This window comes from Salmo trutta, chromosome 36 (assembly GCF_901001165.1).
Source record: "Salmo trutta chromosome 36, fSalTru1.1, whole genome shotgun sequence".
Taxonomy (NCBI): domain Eukaryota; kingdom Metazoa; phylum Chordata; class Actinopteri; order Salmoniformes; family Salmonidae; genus Salmo; species Salmo trutta.
In genome coordinates this window covers 9049353-9075751 of record NC_042992.1, presented here as the reverse complement: position 1 = coordinate 9075751, position 26399 = coordinate 9049353, and the positions used below count along the sequence as shown (strand labels likewise).

The following is a 26399-nucleotide window of genomic DNA, read 5'->3' as shown; positions in this document are numbered from 1 at the left end:
CTGTCTCTCCAGTCCTCCTCCCCTGTGTCTCCAGTCCTCTTCCCTTCTCCCCTGTGTCTCCAGTCCTCCTCCCTTCTCCCCTGTGTCTCCAGTCCTCCTCCCTTCTCCCCTGTCTCTCCAGTCCTCCTCCCTTCTCCCCTGTGTCTCCAGTCCTCCTCCCTTCTCCCCTGTCTCTCCAGTCCTCCTCCCTTCTCCCCTGTGTCTCCAGTCCTCCTCCCGTCTCCCCTGTGTCTCCAGTCCTCCTCCCTTCTCCCCTGTGTCTCCAGTCCTCCTCTCTTCTCCCCTGTCTCCCCAGTCCTCCTCTCTTCTCCCCTGTGTCTCCAGTCCTCCTCTCTTCTCCCCTGTGTCTCCAGTCCTCCTCCCTTCTCCCCTGTGTCTCCAGTCCTCCTCCCTTCTCCCCTGTCTCTCCAGTCCTCCTCTCTTCTCCCCTGTGTCTCCAGTCCTCCTCCCTTCTCCCCTGTGTCTCCAGTCCTCCTCCCTTCTCCCCTGTCTCTCCAGTCCTCCTCCCTTCTCCCCTGTCTCTCCAGTCCTCCTCCCTTCTCCCCTGTGTCTCCAGTCCTCCTCCCTTCTCCCCTGTGTCTCCAGTCCTCCTCCCTTCTCCCCTGTCTCTCCAGTCCTCCTCCCTTCTCCCCTGTGTCTCCAGTCCTCCTCCCTTCTCCCCTGTGTCTCCAGTCCTCCTCCCTTCTCCCCTGTGTCTCCAGTCCTCCTCCCTTCTCCCCTGTGTCTCCAGTCCTCCTCCCTTCTCCCCTGTGTCTCCAGTCAAATTCACTTTTCTTTCTCTCTCCCTGTTCCATCCCTCAACCTTTTCTCTCCATCTCTCTCCATCTCTCTCCATCTCTCTCCATCTCTCTCCATCTCTCTCCATCTCTCACTCATTTTCTGGGACATTCTCTGAGGTTAGAGTTAGATAAAGAGGGATGGAGTGGGAGAGAGGATTCACCACAGACTCAGAGGGGGATCGTCTGACACACACCTTGGATATTTATTGAGAGAAAACAAGGGAATGTTTGATGAAAAAGAGAGAGATGAGTGAGAGGTAGCAGCGAGGAGAGAGACAATGAATCACACCTGTACTATCTGACAGAGGAGGGTGAGAATTACATCGCAAGTGTCAGGGGGACTATCGCTTTATCACAGCTATGTACGTTAATCTGTCTCCTGCATGCACACACACACACACACACACACACACACACACACACACACACACACACACACACACACACTCTGTTTGGTCTCCTTGGTAACAGCCTCCTGAGCAGGCCTGGTGATTGGATCTGAGATTTCAGGGAGTGGCTCCAGCCTGGGTATGTGTGTGTGTGTGTGTGTGTGTGTGTGTGTGTGTGTGTGAGCGTTTGGGTGTGTGTGAGCGTTTGGGTGTGTGTGATGGTTTGGGTGTGTGAGTGTGTGAGCGTTTCTGTGTGTTTTGGTGTTTAGGTGTGTGTGTGTGTACGAGCCGCACAATACCGCTCTCCAAACTTTAGATTTATACTCCAAGAAAAACCTCCACATTATAAAATATATAAAATCTGAAATATAGCAACGTCCTTGTTCTAAATGAGTAGATTTATTTAGAACACCATAAGACATTCTACACCAGGCTGCTAGGCCAGCCAGGATTGGAGGAGAACAGTTCTATTTAAAGAAGACGGTTAATTAATGAGACTTTTACTGAGGCATTCTTAATTATCATAGTATGCTGAGCGAGTGGAGGAGGGGACTGGGGTATATGCCTGTGTATGTGAACACACACGGTCACACACACACACACACTCACATGAATACACACACACACACACACACCTTCCCTATCCGCCCATCTATCCATGCTGATCAGCCCTCCTCCATGTTTGAGGATGTGACCTTCATACACTAGGAATTAGGCAGAGGGACTGGTGTGACCTTCATACACTAGGAATTAGGCAGAGATACTGGTGTGACCTTCATACACTAGGAATTAGGCAGAGATACTGGTGTGACCTTCATACACTAGGAATTAGACAGAGGGACTGGTGTGACCTTCATACACTAGGAATTAGGCAGAGATACTGGTGTGACCTTCATACACTAGGAATTAGGCAGAGGGACTGGTGTGACCTTCATACACTAGGAATTAGACAGAGGGACTGGTGTGACCTTCATACACTAGGAATTAGACAGAGGGACTGGTGTGACCGTCGTACACAGTGGTGGAAAAAGTACCCAATTGTCATACCTGAAAATGACTCAAGGAAAAGTGAGAGTCACCCAGCAAAATACTACTTGAGTAAAAGTCTAAAAGTATTTGTTTTTAAATGTACACCGCTCAAAAAAATAAAAGGGAACACTTAAACAACACAATGTAACTCCAAGTCAATCACACTTCTGTGAAATCAAACTGTCCACTGATGAAGCAACACTGATTGACAATAAATTTCATATGCTGTTGTGCAAATGGAATAGACAGCAGGTGGAAATTATAGGCAATTAGCAAGACACCCCCAATAAAGGAGTGGTTCTGCAGGTGGTGACCACAGACCACTTCTCAGTTCCTATGCTTCCTGGCTGATGTTTTGGTCACTTTTGAATGCTGGCGGTGCTTTCACTCTAGTGGTAGCATGAGACGGAGTCTACAACCCACACAAGTGGCTCAGGTAGTGCAGCTCATCCAGGATGGCACATCAATGCGAGCTGTGGCAAGAAGGTTTGCTGTGTCTGTCAGCGTAGTGTCCAGAGCATGGAGGCGCTACCAGGAGACAGGCCAGTACATCAGGAGACGTGGAGGAGGCCGTAGGAGGGCAACAACCCAGCAGCAGGACTGCTACCTCCGCCTTTGTGCAAGGAGGAGCAGGAGGAGCACTGCCAGAGCCCTGCAAAATGACCTCCAGCAGGCCACAAATGTGCATGTGTCTGCTCAAACGGTCAGAAACAGACTCCATGAGGGTGGTATGAGGGCCCGACGTCCACAGGTGGTGGTTGTGCTTACAGCCCAACACCGTGCAGGACGTTTGGCATTTGCCAGAGAACACCAAGATTGGCAAATTCGCCACTGGCGCCCTGTGCTCTTCACAGATGAAAGCAGGTTCACACTGAGCACATGTGACAGACGTGACAGAGTCTGGAGACGCCGTGGAGGACGTTCTGCTGCCTGCAACATCCTCCAGCATGACCGGTTTGGCGGTGGGTCAGTCATGGTGTGGGGTGGCATTTCTTTGGGGGGCCGCACAGCCCTCCATGTGCTCGCCAGAGGTAGCCTGACTGCCATTAGGTACCGAGATGAGATCCTCAGACCCCTTGTGAGACCATATGCTGGTGCGGTTGGCCCTGGGTTCCTCCTAATGCAAGACAATGCTAGACCTCATGTGGCTGGAGTGTGTCAGCAGTTTCTGCAAGAGGAAGGCATTGATGCTATGGACTGGCCCGCCCGTTCCCCAGACCTGAATCCAATTGAGCAGATCTGGGACATCATGTCTCGCTCCATCCACCAACGCCACGTTGCACCACAGACTGTCCAGGAGTTGGCGGATGCTTTAGTCCAGGTCTGGGAGGAGATCCCTCAGGAGACCATCCGCCACCTCATCAGGAGCATGCCCAGGCGTTGTAGGGAGGTCATACAGGCACGTGGAGGCCACACACACTACTGAGCCTCATTTTGACTTGTTTTAAGGACATTACATCAAAGTTGGATCAGCCTGTAGTGTGGTTTTCCACTTTAATTTTGAGTGTGACTCCATATCCAGACCTCCATGGGTTGATAAATTGGATTTCCATTGATTATTTTTGTGTGATTTTGTTGTCAGCACATTCAACTATGTAAAGAAAAAAGTATTTAATAAGATTATTTCATTCATTCAGATCTAGGATGTGTTATTTTAGTGTTCCCTTTATTTTTTTGAGCAGTGTACTTAAGTATCAAAGTGCTTTATTAAGCAAACCAGACAGCACTATTTTATTTGATAATTTACAGACAACCAGGGTCACACTCCAACACTCAGACATCATTTACAGATAGCCAGGGTCACACTCCAACACTCAAAACCGTCGTACACTAGGAACGAGACAGAGAGACTGGTGTGACCGTCGTACACTAGGAACGAGACAGAGGGACTGGTGTGACCGTCGTACACTAGGAACGAGACAGAGAGACTGGTGTGACCGTCGTACACTAGGAACGAGACAGAGAGACTGGTGTGACCGTCGTACACTAGGAACGAGACAGAGAGACTGGTGTGACCGTCGTACACTAGGAACGAGACAGAGGGACTGGTGTGACCGTCGTACACTAGGAACGAGACAGAGAGACTGGTGTGACCGTCGTACACTAGGAACGAGACAGACTGGTGTGACCGTCGTACACTAGGAACGAGACAGAGAGACTGGTGTGACCGTCGTACACTAGGAACGAGACAGAGAGACTGGTGTGACCGTCGTACACTAGGAACGAGGCAGAGAGACTGGTGTGACCGTCGTACACTAGGAACGAGACAGACTGGTGTGACCGTCGTACACTAGGAACGAGACAGACTGGTGTGACCGTCGTACACTAGGAACGAGACAGACTGGTGTGACCGTCGTACACTAGGAACGAGACAGACTGGTGTGACCGTCGTACACTAGGAACGAGACAGAGACTGGTGTGACCGTCGTACACTAGGAACGAGACAGAGACTGGTGTGACCGTCGTACACTAGGAACGAGGCAGAGAGACTGGTGTGACCGTCGTACACTAGGAACGAGGCAGAGAGACTGGTGTGACCGTCGTACACTAGGAACGAGACAGAGAGACTGGTGTGACCGTCGTACACTAGGAACGAGACAGAGAGACTGGTGTGACCGTCGTACACTAGGAACGAGACAGAGAGACTGGTGTGACCGTCGTACACTAGGAACGAGGCAGAGAGACTGGTGTGACCGTCGTACACTAGGAACGAGGCAGAGAGACTGGTGTGACCGTCGTACACTAGGAACGAGACAGACTGGTGTGACCGTCGTACACTAGGAACGAGACAGACTGGTGTGACCGTCGTACACTAGGAACGAGACAGACTGGTGTGACCGTCGTACACTAGGAACGAGACAGACTGGTGTGACCGTCGTACACTAGGAACGAGACAGAGACTGGTGTGACCGTCGTACACTAGGAACGAGACAGACTGGTGTGACCGTCGTACACTAGGAACGAGGCAGAGAGACTGGTGTGACCGTCGTACACTAGGAACGAGGCAGAGAGACTGGTGTGACCGTCGTACACTAGGAACGAGACAGAGACTGGTGTGACCGTCGTACACTAGGAACGAGACAGACTGGTGTGACCGTCGTACACTAGGAACGAGACAGAGAGACTGGTGTGACCGTCGTACACTAGGAACGAGGCAGAGGGACTAGTGTGCTTGTGCAGGCTGGGTCACTCCTAGAACAATACACAGAAAAACACAGGGCTGCTGTCTATTAGGCCTAATAACCTAAACTGTCCCAGTGCTTGTAAAAAGTAGGCTCCAGTAAAGTAATAGTTTGGAGCAGTATACACGCGCCCTCTAGAGACGCTTTGGGAACAGGCTCAGATAACTCCGTTTAGTACTTTTGTAAGAGATATTCAACTCCCTCTTAAATCCGTCTTCAAACTCATCACGTTTCATACGATTAAATAGATTAGGCCTGCTACGCATGTACCTATTGTGAGATTAACGCATAACATGTATAAAAAGTCATGGAATTAACTCGAATGTGTTGTTTTGTGTAAAAAGAAATTTTAGATTTAAATAATGATGGAGTGGTCTAATAATAAACAGCAAACTCCTGACGATATATTCTCGGGTTCCTGTATACCAGTCAGTGTTTTTCGGTTTCAGAACCGGTCAGTGACAGTTCGGTGACATACCTCACCGTTAACGGACCGGTGCTGAACATCTTCAATTTGAACTCCAACGCAAACTCGCTATCGAAACAAATCGGACACACGTGCTTTTCCCGCAGACATGACGCCCACCGCCACAGCCTTCACCGTCCACGTCCACCGTTGAAAATAAATACTAGAATAACAGAAGAAACTGATCAAATGTTTTTGGATCATGTTTTTCATACATGTTAACGTTTCAACCCGCTCCAGCAGGAGGGAGGGATATTGAGGCCAGCTGATAAGCTGTCTGAGAGGCGGAAGTGAGGTCACCAGGAGCGCGTCCATGTTATTATTGTTATTTTGGTAGTTGGCAATGTGATGAGACGGACTGGAGAGCCGTCGGGCTCAAAGAATAGGTTATTGCTCTTCCAGGCCGCCCCGGACTAAGCAGTAATCCCGGAGAAAGAAGCCCTGTCGCCGGCAGGGGAGAGCACCCAGTCCAGGCTCTTCTCCCACCGGCAGCCCTTCCAACGACACAGGCTACAAAAACAATAGGGTATCCGCCAAACCTAACGCTTAGCCCCAGACGTGTTGTGTACGGTAACACCCTCCGCAGATATGAACGGCATCACCAAGGGCAGGTTTGAGGTAAGAGCTGCAGAAACGGGACAGGAGTGTGTATGTAAACGGATATGAACGGTAGTAGGTTTTCCGTAAGGTGTTAGTGCGTGCACGGTGTGAATTGTACATGCTGGAGGGAGCTGGGGCTCTGTTGGTTAAGGGTAATCTGAAATCCTGGAATTGTCCAGACAGACGCACAATCTGACTGCTGCAACACCGAGCTCAGTCTGTGGGACAGGAGCGACGGTTAGGGCTGGGGCTGGTTGCCAGTTAGGGCTGGTTGCCAGTTAGGGCTGGGGCTGGTTGCCAGTTAGGGCTGGGGCTGGTTGCCAGTTAGGGCTGGGGTTGCCAGTTAGGGCTGGGGTTGCCAGTTAGGGCTGGGGCTGGTTGCCAGTTAGGGGTTGGTTGCCAGTTAGGGGTTGGTTGCCAGTTAGGGGTTGGTTGCCAGTTAGGGGTTGGTTGCCGGTTAGGGGCTGGTTGCCAGTTAGGGGTTGGTTGCCAGTTAGGGGTTGGTTGCCAGTTAGGGCTGGGGCTGGTTGCCAGTTAGGGGTTGGTTGCCAGTTAGGGCTGGGGCTGGTTGCCAGTTAGGGGTTGGTTGCCGGTTAGGGCTGGTTGCCGGTTAGGGGTTGGTTGCCAGTTAGGGGTTGGTTGCCAGTTAGGGGTTGGTTGCCGGTTAGGGCTGGTTGCCGGTTAGGGGTTGGTTGCCAGTTAGGGCTGGGGTTGGTTGCCAGTTAGGGCTGGGGCTGGTTGCCAGTTAGGGCTGGGGCTGGTTGCCAGTTAGGGCTGGGGCTGGTTGCCAGTTAGGGCTGGGGCTGGTTGCCAGTTAGGGCTGGGGCTGGTTGCCAGTTAGGGCTGGGGCTGGTTGCCAGTTAGGGCTGGGGCTGGTTGCCAGTTAGGGCTGGGGCTGGTTGCCAGTTAGGGCTGGGGCTGGTTGCAAGTTAGGGGTTGGTTGCCAGTTAGGGGTTGGTTGCCAGTTAGGGGTTGGTTGCCAGTTAGGGGTTGGTTGCCAGTTAGGGGTTGGTTGCCAGTTAGGGCTGGGGTTGGTTGCCAGTTAGGGGTTGGTTGCCGGTTAGGGGTTGGTTGCCGGTTAGGGGTTGGTTGCCAGTTAGGGCTGGGGTTGGTTGCCAGTTAGTGGTTGGTTGCCAGTTAGGGGTTGGTTGCCAGTTAGGGCTGGGGTTGGTTGCCAGTTAGGGGTTGGTTGCCAGTTAGGGGTTGGTTGCCAGTTAGGGGTTGGTTGCCAGTTAGGGCTGGGGTTGGTTGCCAGTTAGGGGTTGGTTGCCGGTTAGGGGTTGGTTGCCGGTTAGGGGTTGGTTGCCAGTTAGGGGTTGGTTGCCAGTTAGGGGTTGGTTGCCAGTTAGGGGTTGGTTGCCAGTTAGGGGTTGGTTGCCAGTTAGGGGTTGGTTGCCAGTTAGGGCTGGGGTTGGTTGCCAGTTAGGGGTTGGTTGCCAGTTAGGGGTTGGTTGCCAGTTAGGGCTGGGGTTGGTTGCCAGTTAGGGCTGGGGTTGGTTGCCAGTTAGGGCTGGGGTTGGTTGCCAGTTAGGGCTGGGGCTGGTTTCCAGTTAGGGCTGGGGCTGGTTGCCAGTTAGGGCTGGGGATGGTTGCCATAATAGGACTGGTTGCCAGTTAGGGCTGGTTGCCAGTTAGGGCTGGGGTTGGTTGCCAGTTAGGGCTGGGGTTGGTTGCCATAATAGGGCTGAGGATGGTTGCCAGTTAGGGCTGGGGTTGGTTGCCAGTTAGGGCTGGTTGCCAGTTAGGGCTGGGGCTGGTTGCCAGTTAGGGCTGGGGTTGCCAGTTAGGGCTGGTTGCCAGTTAGGGCTGGTTGCCAGTTAGGGGTTGGCTGCCAGTTAGGGCTGGGGTTGGTTGCCAGTTAGGGGTTGGTTGCCAGTTAAGGGTTGGTTGCCAGTTAGGGGTTGGTTGCCAGTTAGGGGTTGGTTGCCAGTTAGGGCTGGGGTTGGTTGCCAGTTAGGGCTGGGGTTGGTTGCCAGTTAGGGGTTGGTTGCCGGTTAGGGGTTGGTTGCCGGTTAGGGCTGGGGTTGGTTGCCAGTTAGGGCTGGGGTTGGTTGCCAGTTAGGGCTGGGGTTGGTTGCCAGTTAGGGGTTGGTTGCCAGTTAGTGCTGGGGTTGGTTGCCAGTTAGGGCTGGGGTTGGTTGCCAGTTAGGGCTGGGGTTGGTTGCCAGTTAGGGCTGGGGTTGGTTGCCAGTTAGGGGTTGGTTGCCAGTTAGGGCTGGGGTTCGTTGCCATAATAGGGCTGGGGTTGGTTGCCATAATAGGGCTGAGGCTGGTTGCCATAATAGGGCTGGTTGCCATAATAAGGCTGGTTGCCAGTTAGGGCTGGGGTTGGTTGCCATAATAGGGCTGAGGCTGGTTGCCAGTTAGGGCTGGTTGCCAGTTAGGGCTGGGGCTGGTTGCCAGTTAGGGCTGGAGTTGGTTGCCATAATAGGGCTGAGGCTGGTTGCCAGTTAGGGCTGGTTGCCAGTTAGGGCTGGGGTTGGTTGCCAGTTAGGGCTGGGGTTGGTTGCCAGTTAGGGCTGGGGTTGGTTGCCATAATAGGGCTGAGGCTGGTTGCCATTATAGGGCTGGTTGCCAGTTAGGGCTGGTTGCCAGTTAGGGCTGGGGTTGGTTGCCAGTTAGGGCTGGAGTTGGTTGCCATAATAGGGCTGAGGCTGGTTGCCAGTTAGGGTTGGTTGCCAGTTAGGGCTGGGGTTGGTTGCCAGTTAGGGCTGGTTGCCATTTAGGGCTGGTTGCCAGTTAGGGCTGGGGTTGGTTGCCAGTTAGGGCTGGAGTTGGTTGCCATAATAGGGCTGAGGCTGGTTGCCAGTTAGGGCTGGTTGCTAGTTAGGGCTGGTTGCCAGTTAGGGCTGGTTGCCAGTTAGGGCTGGTTGCCAGTTAGGGCTGGGGTTGGTTGCCATAATAGGGCTGGGGTTTGTTGCCATATTAGGGCTGAGGCTGGTTGCCATAATAGGGCTGAGGCTGGTTGCCATAATAGGGCTGAGGCTGGTTGCCATAATAGGGCTGAGGCTGGTTGCCATAATAGGGCTGGTTGCCATAATAGGGCTGGTTGCCATAATAGGGCTGGTTGCCATAATAGGGCTGGGGCTGGTTGCCATAATAGGGCTGGTTGCCATAATTGGGCTGGGGCTGGTTGCCAGTTAGGGCTGGAGTTGGTTGCCATAATAGGGCTGAGGCTGGTTGCCAGTTAGGGTTGGTTGCCAGTTAGGGCTGGGGTTGGTTGCCAGTTAGGGCTGGTTGCCAGTTAGGGCTGGTTGCCAGTTAGAGCTGGGGTTGGTTGCCAGTTAGGGCTGGAGTTGGTTGCCATAATAGGGCTGAGGCTGGTTGCCAGTTAGGGCTGGTTGCTAGTTAGGGCTGGTTGCCAGTTAGGGCTGGTTGCCAGTTAGGGCTGGTTGCCAGTTAGGGCTGGTTGCCAGTTAGGGCTGGGGTTTGTTGCCATAATAGGGCTGGGGTTTGTTGCCATAATAGGGCTGAGGCTGGTTGCCATAATAGGGCTGAGGCTGGTTGCCATAATAGGGCTGGTTGCCATAATAGGGCTGGTTGCCATAATAGGGCTGGTTGCCATAATAGGGCTGGTTGCCATAATAGGGCTGGGGCTGGTTGCCATAATAGGGCTGGGGCTGGTTGCCAGTTAGGGCTGGAGTTGGTTGCCATAATAGGGCTTGAGTTGGTTGCCATAATAGGGCTTGAGTTGGTTGCCAGTTTAGGCAGGAGTTGGTTGCCAGTTAGGGCTGGAGTTGGTTGCCAGTTAGGGCTGGGAACATGGTTAGGGGCTGATGCCTTAAGGACAGGGCTGGGACTGGGGTAGCTGTTATTATAGTCATTATAGTTCTCTGGTAGTGATTGCAGTCAGAACTACTATGCCTGGGTAAGCAAACAACATGGGGTATAGGGCTGAGGCTGGGACCAGGGTATAAGGGGATTGATAGGCTGGGGTATAGGTGGTGGGCTGTAGAGAGAGAATGGGTTGGGCTTAGGGACTGGGACCAGGGCTGGAGATTGGTTTGGGCTATATATATATATATATATATATATATATTTTTTTTTAACCTTTATTTAACTAGGCGAGTCAGTTAAGAACAAATTCTTATTTACAATGACGGCCTACCGGGGAACAGTGGGTTAACTGCCTTGTTCAGGGGCAGAACGACAGATGTTTTACCATGTCAACTCGGGGATTCGATCTAGCAACCTTTCGGTTACTGGTCCAATGCTCTAACCATCAGGCTACCTGCCGACCCCACCCTATAGGGGTGAGGTCGAGACGATTTAACCTAGAGCCTTGAATTTGTTTATAGCCCATATAGGCAACTACTCTAAAGCTAACTGCCCTACAAAAGTCAGTGTTATTCAGTGTCGTATGTAAGTCGTCTCCAACCTCTCTCTGTCGGTAACAGACTCGTTGGGTTGGTCACGCTGTAGAACTGTCACGCGTTGCAGAAACATACATGTTATATAGGCACCAGGCCCCTATCTCCTCAAACTGGGAACCAGCCTGCTGGAGTTCAGACTGGAGGGTGGACAACATACATGTTATATAGGCACCAGGCTCCTATCTCCTCAAACTGGGATCCAGGCTGCTGGAGTTCAGACTGGAGGGTGGACAACATACAGACCTTTGCAGATAGAAATGTCATAACTAGAGCTAACATGATTCCTCGCTTAACAAAGTTAGGCTATGTCTGTTCTACATAATAGGGATTGTGCCGTACTGAACACATTAGGTAGGGTAGCATGTGATCTGTAATGGTTATCTTGCAGTGTGTGTGTGTGTGTGTGTGTGTGTGTGTGTGTGTGTGTGTGTGTGTGTGTGTGTGTGTGTGTGTGTGTGTGTGTGTCAGGCCTGGCTCCAGGATGAATCCATGGGGGGGGGGGGGGGGGGGGGGGGCATAACTAGTATTGCTTTAGAGCCCTAAATAAACAAAGTAGATTGGTCCTACTGCTGTTCAAATGTACAAAAATCTATCTGGAATGTTTCATATGATAACAGAAAGGTATGTGCCCCACTACGACATACCAACACACACAGATCAGCTGACAGGAAGAGCAACCACTAGTCTGTCAAATATTCTTACAGGCTTCATAGCTTAAACTTCAATACTTAGAACTATAGGCTAGATTTCTGTAGAATTTGTGACGTTCAGCGATGAGCGTAACCTACGTTAAGCCAAGCCGCCGCTTCTTGAGCTGCGTAATATTTTCTGTGGGAGAGTTTCAGAAAAGCTAACTAAATCAAACTAAGTGCGGGTATTCATAGCTGAAGTGAAATGTCCTACATGACATTGGACAGTTTTGAATCGGGCGCGAATAAGAGTAAACATCCATTCAGATAGTAACACGCTGTAGCAAGAGAGCAGGGAGGGGACGAATAAGTAGGCTGTGTCGTTTTCATAGTATTGACATCACTTTTACAGTAGCCTATCACACAACGGCTGTGTGTAATGTAAATGAATAATAACAGAGTGAAATGTTTGCCTACTTCTTTTTAGTAGACTGGACACGGTATTGGTCCTAAACTACTGCGACATACAACATGTACAAAAATGTAGGCCTATCTGAAACGCAGCCATATACACAACTGTCATTTCGTCCACAAGAAAGCATGTGACGTTAAAGAGAAGCGCCGGGAAGATTGGTAGCCTAAGATGCGCTCATTAAAACAGCACACAGCGTAACCATGGATTCAGGACCTCCAGTCAGCGAGATGATAGGATGATGCTCTGCCAATCCCAGCACCTCTGAAGTGGACAGCCAGGACAATGGGAGCATCACCTCAGAGCACAACCAATAAGCTACATTGGTCATTGTCTCTATACCAATCAAATAATGCAAAGCTGGATATCCATCAATAGCAATTAGACAAGTCACAGAAATCTAACATGCATTGAAGTAAAAAGCAAAGGCCTAAAGTAACTATACATTTAAAAAAAAATCTTCCAAACAACCAGGCTTACATGAGGGGAAAAATAATGAATTGCTAATTCTGGTATGGCGGCCAGGTACATAAAGGTGGTAGCTCACCATTTTAGAAGACAGAGCCTCCACCAGTTCACTATTTTCATTGCTAAATCGTGATGACATTTTCCTCACCACGGCATCCAAAGTGCTAAAAAAAAAACAGTTGTTTAGGCTACACCGCATCTCGTTTCCATCATCATGCTGACCCACTGTGCTTTCACAGAGTTTGTCATGAGTCTGTCGTCTGCTTGAAGCTGGTGTGGTCCTGCCCTTCTGGCATGCCTCCCAAAGCTTTTCCAATTCAGCATCACATCGCAGTTTTTCTACATACTGCGGACGAGTTTGACACCGGTGTGCCGATCAGTAGTTTCTGACTGCAGTAACTTGTTAGGAGGGCCGAAGAGCCCCAGGATTGTGTGAGTCATGTTAGCAATACACTTAAAGCTTGGCTCTGTCACTGCTTTCAATAAGCCTATGGCCCCAAGTCTGACATCTGTGCCATATGCACAAGTAGATTGGATTTCACCAAGCCATCTCTGATGTTGTCACTTGATTTCAAAATGACTGACACCGTGACAAGGTGGCCAGTCCATGTCTGATCAAGAAGTCTTCTTCAGTTTCTCCCCAGTGTACCGTGCAGCCACCATGGATTTTCTAAAGTCATCGTACAGAGAGCTGCACACGTTGAACAAGTCCTCTATCGCCTCCTCAGATGACATGGCTGCACCACAACCAACTGCAGACGCTACAAAAGGCCCGCTTTTCTCCCACTGAAAATGCGTCTGGGGTAACGCTGGCTCCTCATCACTGAGAGGTGGTCTGGTGGCTGAGGTAACGCTGGCTCCTCATCATTGAGGTGGTCTGGTGGCTGAGGTAACGCTGGCTCCTCATCACTGAGGTGGTCTGGTGGCTGAGGTAACGCTGGCTCCTCATCACTGAGGTGGTTAGGTGGCTGGGGTAACGCTGGCTCCTTATCACTGAGAGGTGGTCTGGTGGCTGGGGTAACGCTGGCTCCTCATCACTGAGGTGGTCTGGTGGCTGAGGTAACGCTGGCTCCTCATCACTGAGAGGTGGTCTGGTGGCTGGGGTAACGCTGGCTCCTCACCACTGAGGTGGTCTGGTGGCTGGGGTAACGCTGGCTCCTCATCACTGAGAGGTGGTCTGGTGGCTGGGGTAACGCTGGCTCCTCATCACTGAGAGGCTCCTCATCACTGAGAGGTGGTCAGGTGGCTGGGGTAACGCTGGCTCCTCATCACTGAGAGGTGGTCTGGTGGCTGGGGTAACGCTGGCTCCTCATCACTGAGGGGGTCTGGTGGCTGGGGTAACGCTGGCTCCTCATCACTGAGAGGTGGTCTGGTGGCTGGGGTAACGCTGGCTCCTCATCACTGAGAGGTGGTCAGGTGGCTGGGGTAATGCTGGCTCCTCATCACTGAGGTGGTCAGGTGGCTGGGGTAACGCTGGCTCCTCATCACTGAGGTGGTCTGGTGGCTGGGGTAACGCTGGCTCCTCATCACTGAGAGGCTCCTCATCACTGAGAGGTGGTCAGGTGGCTGGGGTAACGCTGGCTCTTCATCACTGAGGTGGTCTGGTGGCTGGGGTAACGCTGGCTCCTCATCACTGAGAGGTGGTCTGGTGGCTGGGGTAACGCTGGCTCCTCATCACTGAGAGGTGGTCTGGTGGCTGGGGTAACGCTGGCTCCTCATCACTGAGAGGCTCCTCATCACTGAGAGGTGGTCAGGTGGCTGGGGTAACGCTGGCTTCTCATCACTGAGAGGTGGTCTGGTGGCTGGGGTAACGCTGGCTCCTCATCACTGAGGTGGTCTGGTGGCTGGGGTAACGCTGGCTCCTCATCACTGAGAGGTGGTCAGGTGGCTGGGGTAACGCTGGCTCCTCATCACTGAGGTGGTCTGGTGGCTGGGGTAATGCTGGCTCCTCATCACTGAGGTGGTCTGGTGGCTGGGGTAATGCTGGCTCCTCATCACTGAGAGGTGGTCAGGTGGCTGGGGTAACGCTGGCTCCTAATGCTGGCTTGTTGTGATGTTACCCTCGTGCTGCTGGTGCTAGGCCCTGGCTCTTCTCCATCTTGTTGGTCAGCAGGCAGCGTGTGGGATGGCCAGACGGCGTGTGGGATGGCCAGGCGGAGTGTGGGATGGCCAGGCGGAGTGTGGGATGGCCAGGCGGCGTGTGGGATGGCCAGGCGGCGTGTGGGATGGCCAGGCGGCGTGTGGGATGGCCAGGCGGCGTGTGGGATGGCCAGGCGGCGTGTGGGATGGCCAGGCGGCGTGTGGGATGGCCAGGCGGCGTGTGGGATGGCCAGGCGGAGTGTGGGATGGCCAGGCGGCGTGTGGGATGGCCAGGCGGCGTGTGGGATGGCCAGGCGGCGTGTGGGATGGCCAGGCGGCGTGTGGGATGGCCAGGCGGCGTGTGGGATGGCCAGGCGGCGTGTGGGATGGCCAGGCGGCGTGTGGGAGGGCCAGGCGGCGTGTGGGATGGCCAGGCGGCGTGTGGGATGGCCAGGCGGCGTGCCAGGCGGCGTGTGGGATGGCCAGGCGGCGTGTGGGATGGCCAGGCGGCGTGTGGGATGGCCAGGCGGCGTGTGGGATGGCCAGGTTGTGCATTTGCTGCTAGGCTCCTCAGCCTTGGTGGTCGGGCTAGCAGGCTGCTCGTGAGTTCAGCATCGGTCTTGAAAATGGTGGTCCTCAGGTTTTTTTTGCTCTTGGCAGTGCCCAGCCATTTTGAGACATCCATGCTGATCAAAGCTTAGCCAACTAGCTGTAATTACTCACTGCGCCACTACCAACACTTAACGTAACTAGCTGTAGTGTCTGCAAAAGTGAGCAACCTTTTTCTCTCTCAGCAATAAAAAGAACGGTCAATTTGACCACGCCCTGGGATCCAATGAGCTTCCTAAACAAGGTAAAGAAGGCGGTACCTTATTTATTTTATTTTATTTATTTTACCTTTATTTAACCAGGTAGGCAAGTTGAGAACAAGTGTTACCAGTTTTAGAGATTTTTGTAGTTCGTTACAATCATTGGCAGAAGAGAACTGGAAGGTTTGGCGGCCGAAGGAGGAATTGGCTTTGGGGGTGACCAGAGAGATATACCTGCTGGAGCGCGTGCTACAGGTGGGTGCTGCTATGGTGACCAGCGAGCTGAGATAAGGGGGAACTTTACCTAGCAGGGTCTTGTAGATGACCTGGAGCCAGTGGGTTTGTCGACGAGTATGAAGCGAGGGCCAGCCAACGAGAGCGTACAGGTCGCAGTGGTGGGTAGTATATGGAGCGTTGGTGACAAAACGGATGGCACTGTGATAGACTGCATACAATTTATTGAGTAGGGTATTGGAGGCTATTTTGTAAATGACATCGCCGAAGTCGAGGATCGGTAGGATGGTCAGTTTTACGAGGGTATGTTTGGCAGCATGAGTGAAGGATGCTTTGTTGCGAAATAGGAAGCCATTTCTAGATTTAACTTTGGATTGGAGATGTTTGATGTGAGTCTGGAAGGAGAGTTTACAGTCTAACCAGACACCTAGGTATTTGTAGTTGTCCACATATTCTAAGTCAGAACCGTCCAGAGTAGTGATGCTGGACGGGCGGGCAGGTGCAGGCAGCGATCGGTTGAAGAGCATGCATTTAGTTTTATTTGTGTTTAAGAGCAGTTGGAGGCCACGGAAGGAGAGTTGTATGGCATTGAAGCTTGTCTGGAGGGTAGTTAACACAGTGTCCAAAGAAGAGCCAGAAGTATACAGAATGGTGTCGTCTGCGTAGAGGTGGATCAGAGACTCACCAGCAGCAAGAGCGACATCATTGATGTATACAGAGAAAAGAGTCGGCCCAAGAATTGAACCCTGTGGCACCCCCATAGAGACTGCCAGAGGCCCGGACATCAGGCCCTCCAATTTGACACACTGAACTCTATCAGAGAAGTAGTTGGTGAACCAGGCGAGGCAATCATTTGAGAAACCAAGGCTATTGAGTCTGCCGATGAGGATGTGGTGATTGACAGAGTCGAAAGCCTTGGCCAGGTCAATGAATACGGGAGCACAGTATTATTTCTTATCGATGGCGGTTAAGATATCGTTTAGGACCTTGAGCATGGCTGAGGTGCACCCATGACCAGCTCTGAAACCAGATTGCATAGCGGAGAAGGTGCGGTGGGATTCGAAATGGTCTGTAATCTGTTTGTTGACTTGGCTTTCGAAGACTTTAGAAAGGCAGAGTAAGATAGATATAGGTCTGTAGCAGTTTGGGTCAAGAGTGTCCCCTCCTTTGAAGAGGGGCATGACCGCAGCTGCTTTCTAATCTTTGGGAATCTCAGATGACACGAAAGAGAGGTTGAACAGGCTAGTAATAGGGGTTGCAACAATTTCGGCAGATAGTTTTAGAAAGAAAGGATCCAGATTGTCTAGCCCGGCTGATTTGTAGGGATCCAGATTTTGCAGCTCTTTCAGAACATCAGCTGACTGAATTTGGGAGAAGGAGAAATGGGGAAGGCTTGGGCAAGTAGCTGTGGGGGGTGCAGTGCTGTTGACTGCAGTAGGGGTAGCCAGGTGGAAAGCTTGGCCAGCCGTAGAGAAATGCTTATTGAAATTCTCAATTATAGTGGATTTATCGGTGGTGACATTTAAACTGAGTCCCCTTCTACTGGTCCAAATGTCAGTTGGCACAATGAAACCATCAGCTAGTTGCAATAGGTCTCTCAGCTTGGCTTCCATGGGGCATGATGGGGTATGAGGATGTCTCTGACCGTTCTATAGTAAGGTGGTGTGTAGCCTTGGCTTCCATGGGGCATGATGGGGCATGAGGATGTATTGGACCGTACTATAGCAAGGTGGTGTGTAGCCTTGGCTTCCATGGGGTATGAGGATGTCTCTGACCGTACTATAGCAAGGTGGTGTGTAGCCTTGGCTTCCATGGGGTATGAGGATGTCTCTGACCGTACTATAGCAAGGTGGTGTGTAGCCTTGGCTTCCATGGGGTATGAGGATGTCTCTGACCGTACTATAGCAAGGTGGTGTGTAGCCTTGGCTTCCATGGGGTATGAGGATGTCTCTGACCGTACTATAGCAAGGTGGTGTGTAGCCTTGGCTTCCATGGGGTATGAGGATGTCTCTGACCGTACTATAGCAAGGTGGTGTGTAGCCTTGGCTTCCATGGGGTATGAGGATGTCTCTGACCGTACTATAGCAAGGTGGTGTGTAGCCTTGGCTTCCATGGGGTATGAGGATGTCTCTGACCGTACTATAGCAAGGTGGTGTGTAGCCTTGGCTTCCATGGGGTATGAGGATGTCTCTGACCGTACTATAGCAAGGTGGTGTGTAGCCTTGGCTTCCATGGGGTATGAGGATGTCTCTGACCGTACTATAGCAAGGTGGTGTGTAGCCTTGGCTTCCATGGGGTATGAGGATGTCTCTGACCGTACTATAGCAAGGTGGTGTGTAGCCTTGGCTTCCATGGGGTATGAGGATGTCTCTGACCGTACTATAGCAAGGTGGTGTGTAGCCTTGGCTTCCATGGGGTATGAGGATGTCTCTGACCGTACTATAGCAAGGTGGTGTGTAGCCTTGGCTTCCATGGGGTATGAGGATGTCTCTGACCGTACTATAGCAAGGTGGTGTGTAGCCTTGGCTTCCATGGGGTATGAGGATGTCTCTGACCGTACTATAGCAAGGTGGTGTGTAGCCTTGGCTTCCATGGGGTATGAGGATGTCTCTGACCGTACTATAGCAAGGTGGTGTGTAGCCTTGGCTTCCATGGGGTATGAGGATGTCTCTGACCGTACTATAGCAAGGTGGTGTGTAGCCTTGGCTTCCATGGGGTATGAGGATGTCTCTGACCGTACTATAGCAAGGTGGTGTGTAGCCTTGGCTTCCATGGGGTATGAGGATGTCTCTGACCGTACTATAGCAAGGTGGTGTGTAGCCTTGGCTTCCATGGGGTATGAGGATGTCTCTGACCGTACTATAGCAAGGTGGTGTGTAGCCTTGGCTTCCATGGGGTATGAGGATGTCTCTGACCGTACTATAGCAAGGTGGTGTGTAGCCTTGGCTTCCATGGGGTATGAGGATGTCTCTGACCGTACTATAGCAAGGTGGTGTGTAGCCTTGGCTTCCATGGGGTATGAGGATGTCTCTGACCGTACTATAGCAAGGTGGTGTGTAGCCTTGGCTTCCATGGGGTATGAGGATGTCTCTGACCGTACTATAGCAAGGTGGTGTGTAGCCTTGGCTTCCATGGGGTATGAGGATGTCTCTGACCGTACTATAGCAAGGTGGTGTGTAGCCTTGGCTTCCATGGGGTATGAGGATGTCTCTGACCGTACTATAGCAAGGTGGTGTGTAGCCTTGGCTTCCATGGGGTATGAGGATGTCTCTGACCGTACTATAGCAAGGTGGTGTGTAGCCTTGGCTTCCATGGGGTATGAGGATGTCTCTGACCGTACTATAGCAAGGTGGTGTGTAGCCTTGGCTTCCATGGGGTATGAGGATGTCTCTGACCGTACTATAGCAAGGTGGTGTGTAGCCTTGGCTTCCATGGGGTATGAGGATGTCTCTGACCGTACTATAGCAAGGTGGTGTGTAGCCTTGGCTTCCATGGGGTATGAGGATGTCTCTGACCGTACTATTGCAAGGTGGTGTGTAGCCTTGGCTTCCATGGGGTATGAGGATGTCTCTGACCGTACTATAGCAAGGTGGTGTGTAGCCTTGGCTTCCATGGGGTATGAGGATGTCTCTGACCGTACTATAGCAAGGTGGTGTGTAGCCTTGGCTTCCATGGGGTATGAGGATGTCTCTGACCGTACTATAGCAAGGTGGTGTGTAGCCTTGGCTTCCATGGGGTATGAGGATGTCTCTGACCGTACTATAGCAAGGTGGTGTGTAGCCTTGGCTTCCATGGGGTATGAGGATGTCTCTGACCGTACTATAGCAAGGTGGTGTGTAGCCTTGGCTTCCATGGGGTATGAGGATGTCTCTGACCGTACTATAGCAAGGTGGTGTGTAGCCTTGGCTTCCATGGGGTATGAGGATGTCTCTGACCGTACTATAGCAAGGTGGTGTGTAGCCTTGGCTTCCATGGGGTATGAGGATGTCTCTGACCGTACTATAGCAAGGTGGTGTGTAGCCTTGGCTTCCATGGGGTATGAGGATGTCTCTGACCGTACTATAGCAAGGTGGTGTGTAGCCTTGTTGAGCTGCAAAGTACCACATTCCTTCCCGTTCTCCCTTTTAGTTAGGGGTTAGTAAGCTATAAAAAATAATATTTAAAAAAAGCCTCATCCAATTGCCTCTCTTCCGAGACACTGCCGGGATTTTACATGCAGAAAAGTAATCTTGAAATGTGTCTTTCTCCTGCAAAGTTTGTTGCTGCTGTGTCTCGTTACTATAGTAAGGTGGGTGTATCTCGTTCTCTATAAATACAAATTAAAGCTTAAATAGCCTAATGATAATTAGGCAAATCACCATAAATTAGCACCAAAATAAGCCTAGACATATAAAGTCAAGGATATAGGCCTAAAGACATGTAGCCTACTTTTAATATAGCCCAAAATGGACGCAATAATACATTGAAATTAATTTAATTGTCATATGAGTTTCACAAAACATGAAATATCATGGCCTTTTCAATTATTCTAATATTAATAATAAACAGGGCTAGATCAGGCAAGTAAATGCTTTTTTTTGTCTGTAAGTCAACCTTAATCAGGGGTCTCCAACCCTGTTCCTGGAGAGATGCCCTCCTGTAGGTTTTAACTCCAACCCTGTTCCTGGAGAGATACCCTCCTGTAGGTTTTAACTCCAACCCTGTTCCTGGAGAGAGACCCTCCTGTAGGTTTTAACTCCAACCCTGTTCCTGGAGAGAGACCCTCCTGTAGGTTTATACTCCAACCCTGTTCCTGGAGAGATACCCTCCTGTAGGTTTATACTCCAACCCTGTTCCTGGAGAGATACCCTCCTGTAGGTTTTAACTCCAACCCTGTTCCTGGAGAGAGACCCTCCTGTAGGTTTTAACTCCAGCCTCAGTTGTAACTAACCTGATTCAGCTTATCAACCAGCTAATTACTAGAATCAGGTGCGCTACATTAGGGTTGTAGTGAACCTACAGGACTTTAGCTCTCCAGGAATTGGGTTAGAGAGCCCTGGCAAAATAACCCTATCAAAATAACCCTATCAAAATAACCCTATCAAAACCAAAAGCTCCTTGAAAGAGGTATATGTCAGGCCTATTGGGGCACAATCATTGATAGAACGAAAATTAACACATTTCATTTTTGGCTTATAAATACTTTGCTACCTTGACACACTTAGCTAGTTACCTACCTTTTTCCTTTGTTAGCATGTGCACGTAGTACACCACAATGCTTTCAGGATACGTGTCTTTTCAGATTCCACAATGACTCTTTAGTTGTGGACACTACATCACCGCACTCCCTCTCTTGCTCTTGGTCCTCATCTTTAAGTCACCTTGATTTTGCACCTGTGTCTTTTATCAGTTTCTTTAGGAAAATACTTAGCCAACTCCATGACCGTAGCTAAAGCAAGGGGTTATAGCAGCACACAAGTAGCCTACAAATGCATGCTGGGGCGGGCATGCCCTAAGCTCGTGAGGTGAACGGTACTTGAGCAAAATTGGAGGGGGTGAGAAGGCCGACACTCCAGCCTTTGGGGAAACCCGGTCCAGGTAAATTGGGCATGCTCCAGGTAAATTGGGCATGCTCCGCTCCCGCTCTGCTCCGCTCACAGGTGAAGGATTCTTTTAAAAGAACATTAAGAGTTCTACAAACTGTTGTTACAACAACAAGAAAAAAACTTCAAGTGTTGTGTCCAAATACTGGTGGAGTCGACTAATAAAAGAATGGACGATCTGACCAGAGAAGTCCAAGACCTGAAGAACAGTTTGCAGTTCTCTCAGGGTTAGCTCGATGAGTTTAATTAAAACAGGAAGTTGACAGAAATCAGTACGTTTTTGAGGGAGGACATCAGTTCTGCAGGTGAATCCATTATAATCAGATTTCTCCGTCATTGTTATCTTGAGGGACAATCAAGACAGAACAACATAGTTGTGGAGAGACCTGGACGGAGTCTGAAGAAAAAAAAATAGAAATTATTTTGGAGAAACTGAAGATGGATCAAAGGCAGATTGAGGTGGAGCCCAGGCCCACCACAGGCCTGGAGAACCCACCACAGGCCCACCACAGGCCTGGAGAACCCACCACAGGCCTGCCACAGGCCTGGAGAACCCACCACAGGCCTGGAGACCCCACCACAGGCCCACCACAGGCCTGGAGAACCCACCACAGGCCTGGAGAACCCACCACAGGCCTGGAGAACCCACCACAGGCCTGGAGAACCCACCACAGGCCCGCCACAGGCCTGGAGAACCCACCACAGGCCTGGAGAACCCACCACAGGCCCACCACAGGCCAGGCCCGGAGAACCCACCACAGGCCCACCCACAGGACTGGAGAACCCACCACAGGCCCACCCACAGGCCTGGAGAACCCACCACCGGCCCAGGTGACAGGCCCAGGCCGATAGTGGTCAAGTTCCTAAGGTTAAAGGACAAGGTAGCTGTTCTGAACCGAGCCAAGTACTTGAGAAGAACATATAGTACATCTTCCTCAACTAGGACTATCCTGAAGCTGTGAGCCAGAAGAGGAAAGAACTGATCCCAGTCATGAGAGCTGCCGGAACACGTGTGGACATTGCTTTCATCTGCTATGACAGGCTCATTGTCCACCCTCCCTCCCAGAAGCCTGGAAGGGATGAGAGAGCCAAGCCTGTAGGTTAGTAGCTTCAACCCTGCAGCACACACACACACACACACACACACACACACACACCAACTGATTATTAGATCGACTGCTGAATGTTTATTTGTTTTGTTTTGTTTGCTCTTTTCCATGTGATGTCTGTCTCCGATCAGCTACCCAGGAAAGGACTACGAATAGCTCATATACATTTATATAGCCTTAGAAATAAGGTTAATGAAATCAATACCTTGCTAACGTCATATAACATTCATATATTAGACATTTCTGAGACTCACTTAGATCATTTCTTTGATACAGCAGTAGCAATACAAGGCTATAACGTCTACAGAAGAGACAGGAATGCCTATGGGGGAGGTGTGTGTATCTCTGTAATGCTTCGAGAGGATCTCATGACAAAATGTGTTTTTGAAGTGTTGTGGTCATATAAAGCCTAATCTTTTGGGGTGCTGCTATAGGTCACCAAGTGCTAACAGTCAGTATCTAGATAATGTGTGTGAAATGCTTGATAGTGTGTGTGATGTTAACGGAGGTCTATTTTCTGAATGACCTGAACATTGGCTGGTTAGCAACTAGCTGTTCTCTCAACAGGAATCTTCTAACTGTGACTAATGCCTGTAATATAACCCAGGTTATCACTCAGCCAACTAGAGAGCAAACCAATAGTGTTGGATCTGTGACATCCACTTGTATTGATCATATCTTCACTAATGCTGCAGAGCTTTGCTCAGCAATATCAGTTCCCATTGGCTGTAGTTAGTGACCAGAACATTGTGGCAATAACAAGGAAAACCAAAGTGCCAAATGTTGGTCCTAAATGAATTCATAAGAGATCATACTAAATGTTTTCTCAGGACTCTTGTTGAAGATTTTTTTTAAATGTGTGTTGGTCTGACGTGTATGAGGAAGTGAATCCAGATGCAGCACTGGAAGTATTTGTAGAAATATTCCTGCTAATTGTTGACAAGAAAGCACCTGTTAATAAATGAACTGTTAGAGCCCTCTGGATTAATGATTCATAGAAAAATGTTATGGGTCTTTTATCTATTTTGTTTTGTTGCTTTTTGGTGCTATTTCTCTGTCTGCATGCTACGTGTTTCTCTGTCTGCATGCTACGTGTTTCTCTGTCTGCATGCTACGTGTTTCTCTGTCTGCATGCTACGTGTTTCTCTGTCTGCATGCTACGTGTTTCTCTGTCTGCATGCTACGTGTTTCTCTGTCTGCATGCTACGGGTTTCTCTGTCTGCATGCTACGGGTTTCTCTGTCTGCATGCTACGTGTTTCTCTGTCTGCATGCTACGTGTTTCTCTGTCTGCATGCTACGTGTTTCTCTGTCTGCATGCTACGTGTTTCTCTGTCTGCATGCTACGTGTTTCTCTGTCTGCATGCTACGTGTTTCTCTGTCTGCATGCTACGTGTTTCTCTGTCTGCATGCTACGTGTTTCTCTGTCTGCATGCTACGTGTTTCTCTGTCTGCATGCTACGTGTTTCTCTGTCTGCATGCTACGTGTTTCTCTGTCTGCATGCTATGTCTTGCTTGTCCTATGTTTCTCTGCATGCGTTCACTGCTCCTTGATTGTCTGTATTGTAATAGTTTTTAATAACCTGCCCAGGAACTGCTGTTAAAAATTAGCCAGCTGGCTAAAACCGGCACTTTTACTGAAACGTTGATTAATGTGCACTGTCCCTGTAAAAATAAACTCAAAGAAATGATGCAAAAGAGATGGCCAACAGGTCAGGCTGCTAAGATGATTGGTCGACATACTGTAACTTGAGTCATTTTGTGACTTAAACTTAACAAAAAGAACACAATGGAAAAATACTTGAGTATCTTAAATGATATCATGAGCAGAAAACCCAATTCATCTCCATCGTTCATTGAAATTGTTGCGTAATTTATAACAAAACCTTTTTGATATTTCCAATCATTTCAATGACTTTCACTAATAAAGTGGAAAAACTCAGAAATGATAACATTGAACATTGAATCATATTTTTTAAATAAAATATCAAATAATGAAAGGGAAAGATTGCTGTTTTGAATTTGGTCAAGTTAGTGTGGGAGAGGAGGAAAAACTGCTGTTCGTCACTAATGATGAGCCACCAGGTATAGACAACCTAGATGGGAAACTATTGAGAATGGTAGCAGACTGTATTACCATATAGACAACCTAGATGGTAAACTATTGAGAATGGTAGCAGACTGTATTACCACCAGGTATAGACAACCTTGATGGTAAACTATTGAGAATGGTAGCAGACTGTATTACCACCAGGTATAGACAACCTTGATGGTAAACTATTGAGAATGGTAGCAGACTGTATTACCACCAGGTATAGACAACCTTGATGGTAAACTATTGAGAATGGTAGCAGACTGTATTACCACCAGGTATAGACAACCTTGATGGGAAACTATTGAGAAGGGTAGCAGACTGTATTGCCACCAGGTATAGACAACCTTGATGGTAAACTATTGAGAATGGTAGCAGACTGTATTACCACCAGGTATAGACAACCTTGATGGTAAACTATTGAGAATGGTAGCAGACTGTATTACCACCAGGTATAGACAACCTTGATGGGAAACTATTGAGAAGGGTAGCAGACTGTATTGCCACCAGGTATAGACAACCTTGATGGGAAACTATTGAGAAGGGTAGCAGACTGTATTGCTACCCCTATTTGCCATGTCGTTAACCAAAGCCTAAAGGTGTGTGTGTGTGTGTGTCTGTGTCTGTCCACAGGCGTGGGAGGAAGCTAAAATAATTCCACTGCCTAACAACAGTAAAGCACCCTTTGCTGGCTCTAACAACCCGACCAATCAGTTTGCTGCCTGTGCTTAGTAAACTGATGGAGAGAAATGTGTTTGACCAAATACAATGGTATTTTTCAGAGAACAGGTTAACTACTGACTTTCAGCATGCATATAGAGAAGGACACTCAACTAGTACTGCTCTGACTCAGATGACTGATGATTGGTTAAAAGAAATGGCTAATAACACATACAGTGCCCTCCACTAATATTGGCACCCTTCGTAAACATAAGCAAAATGGGTTCTGAATTTTTAAAAATGATTTATCCTCTTGGTCATTCATTCAAAAATATTCACAAAAATCTAACCTTTTTAATTAAAGTAAAATAATTGAAAGAAAAAATAAATTCTTATCATAAAACAAATATTTCTCAAGTATGTGTGCCACTGTTATTGACACTCCTTCATTCAATACTTTGTGCAACCTCCCTTTGCTGAGATAACAGAGTCTCTGAGTCTTCTCCTATAATGCGTAATGAGGTTAAAGAACACAGGGATCTGAGATCATTCCTCCATACAGAATCTCTCCAGATCCTTCAGATTCCCAGGTCCACAAGCTTTCCTCTTTAGCTCTTCTGTGGGGTTTAGGCCAAGGGACTGTGACGGCCATGGCAAAACCTTGATTCTGTGGTCAGTGAACCATTTGTGTGTTGATTTTGAGGTGTTCTTTGGATCATTGTCCTGCTGGAAGATCCAACCACGGCCCAGTTTAGGCTTCCTAGCAGATGCAGTCAGGTTTTGATTTAATATCTGCTGGTACGTGATGGAGTCCATGATGCCATGTAATCCTAACAAGTTGTCCAGGGCCTTTGGATGAAAAACCAGCCCCACATCATCAAAGATCCACCACGATACGTGGGGATGAGGTACTTCTCTGCATGGATATCTTTCTGTCTACGCCAAACCCACCTCTCTTTTGGTCTCATCTGACCATAGAACCCGGTCCCATTGTAAGTTCCAGTAACGTTTGTCAAACTGTAGGCGCTTGAGTTTGTTGTTTTGATAAAGGCTTTTTTTTTTATGGCAACCATCCCAAACAACTTGTGGTTATGTAGTTGGAGACTTTCTGACCCCCAACATCTGCGGTTCTCCAGCGTGATCCTTGGAGAACCATCCTCCTCGGTGTGCGTGGGATCTATACGGACACACGTTCTCTTCCAAGCCCATTGTGAACATCTCCAGTTGCTTTAAACTTCTTCATTATTGCCCTGATGGTGGAAATGGGCATTTTCAACCATTGAGCTATTTTCTTATAGCCATTTCCTGATATGTGCAGCTCAACAACTTTTTTGTCGGACAGCATTAGTGTATTCTTGGGTCTGTCCCATAGTAATGGATGACTATGGGAACTTGGCTTGTGTGTCACCTCGTATTTATACCCCAGTGAAACAGGAAGTCATGGCTTAA

At 49.6% G+C, this 26399-nt stretch overlaps 1 protein-coding gene and 1 long non-coding RNA gene across 3 annotated transcripts in view; both read left to right on the top strand.

Moving 5' to 3' along the window:
* Positions 1–5982: 5982 nt before the first annotated feature.
* LOC115175339 (F-box/LRR-repeat protein 2) overlaps positions 5983–26399 on the top strand; it is a 40558-nt gene continuing 20141 nt past the window's right edge. Inside the window, exon 1 of one of the 2 annotated variants that reach the window (XM_029734548.1) lies at positions 5983–6463. In XM_029734548.1, the coding sequence (XP_029590408.1) occupies positions 6434–6463 (30 nt within the window). In that variant the 5' untranslated portion in view covers positions 5983–6433. The remainder of the gene's footprint in view (positions 6464–26399) is intronic. The other variant, XM_029734547.1, reaches the window with a different exon arrangement.
* LOC115175352 (uncharacterized) lies at positions 19040–19662 on the top strand. Its single transcript, XR_003872028.1, has 2 exons — positions 19040–19458; positions 19579–19662. It is a non-coding gene; the product is annotated as an uncharacterized LOC115175352 (long non-coding RNA).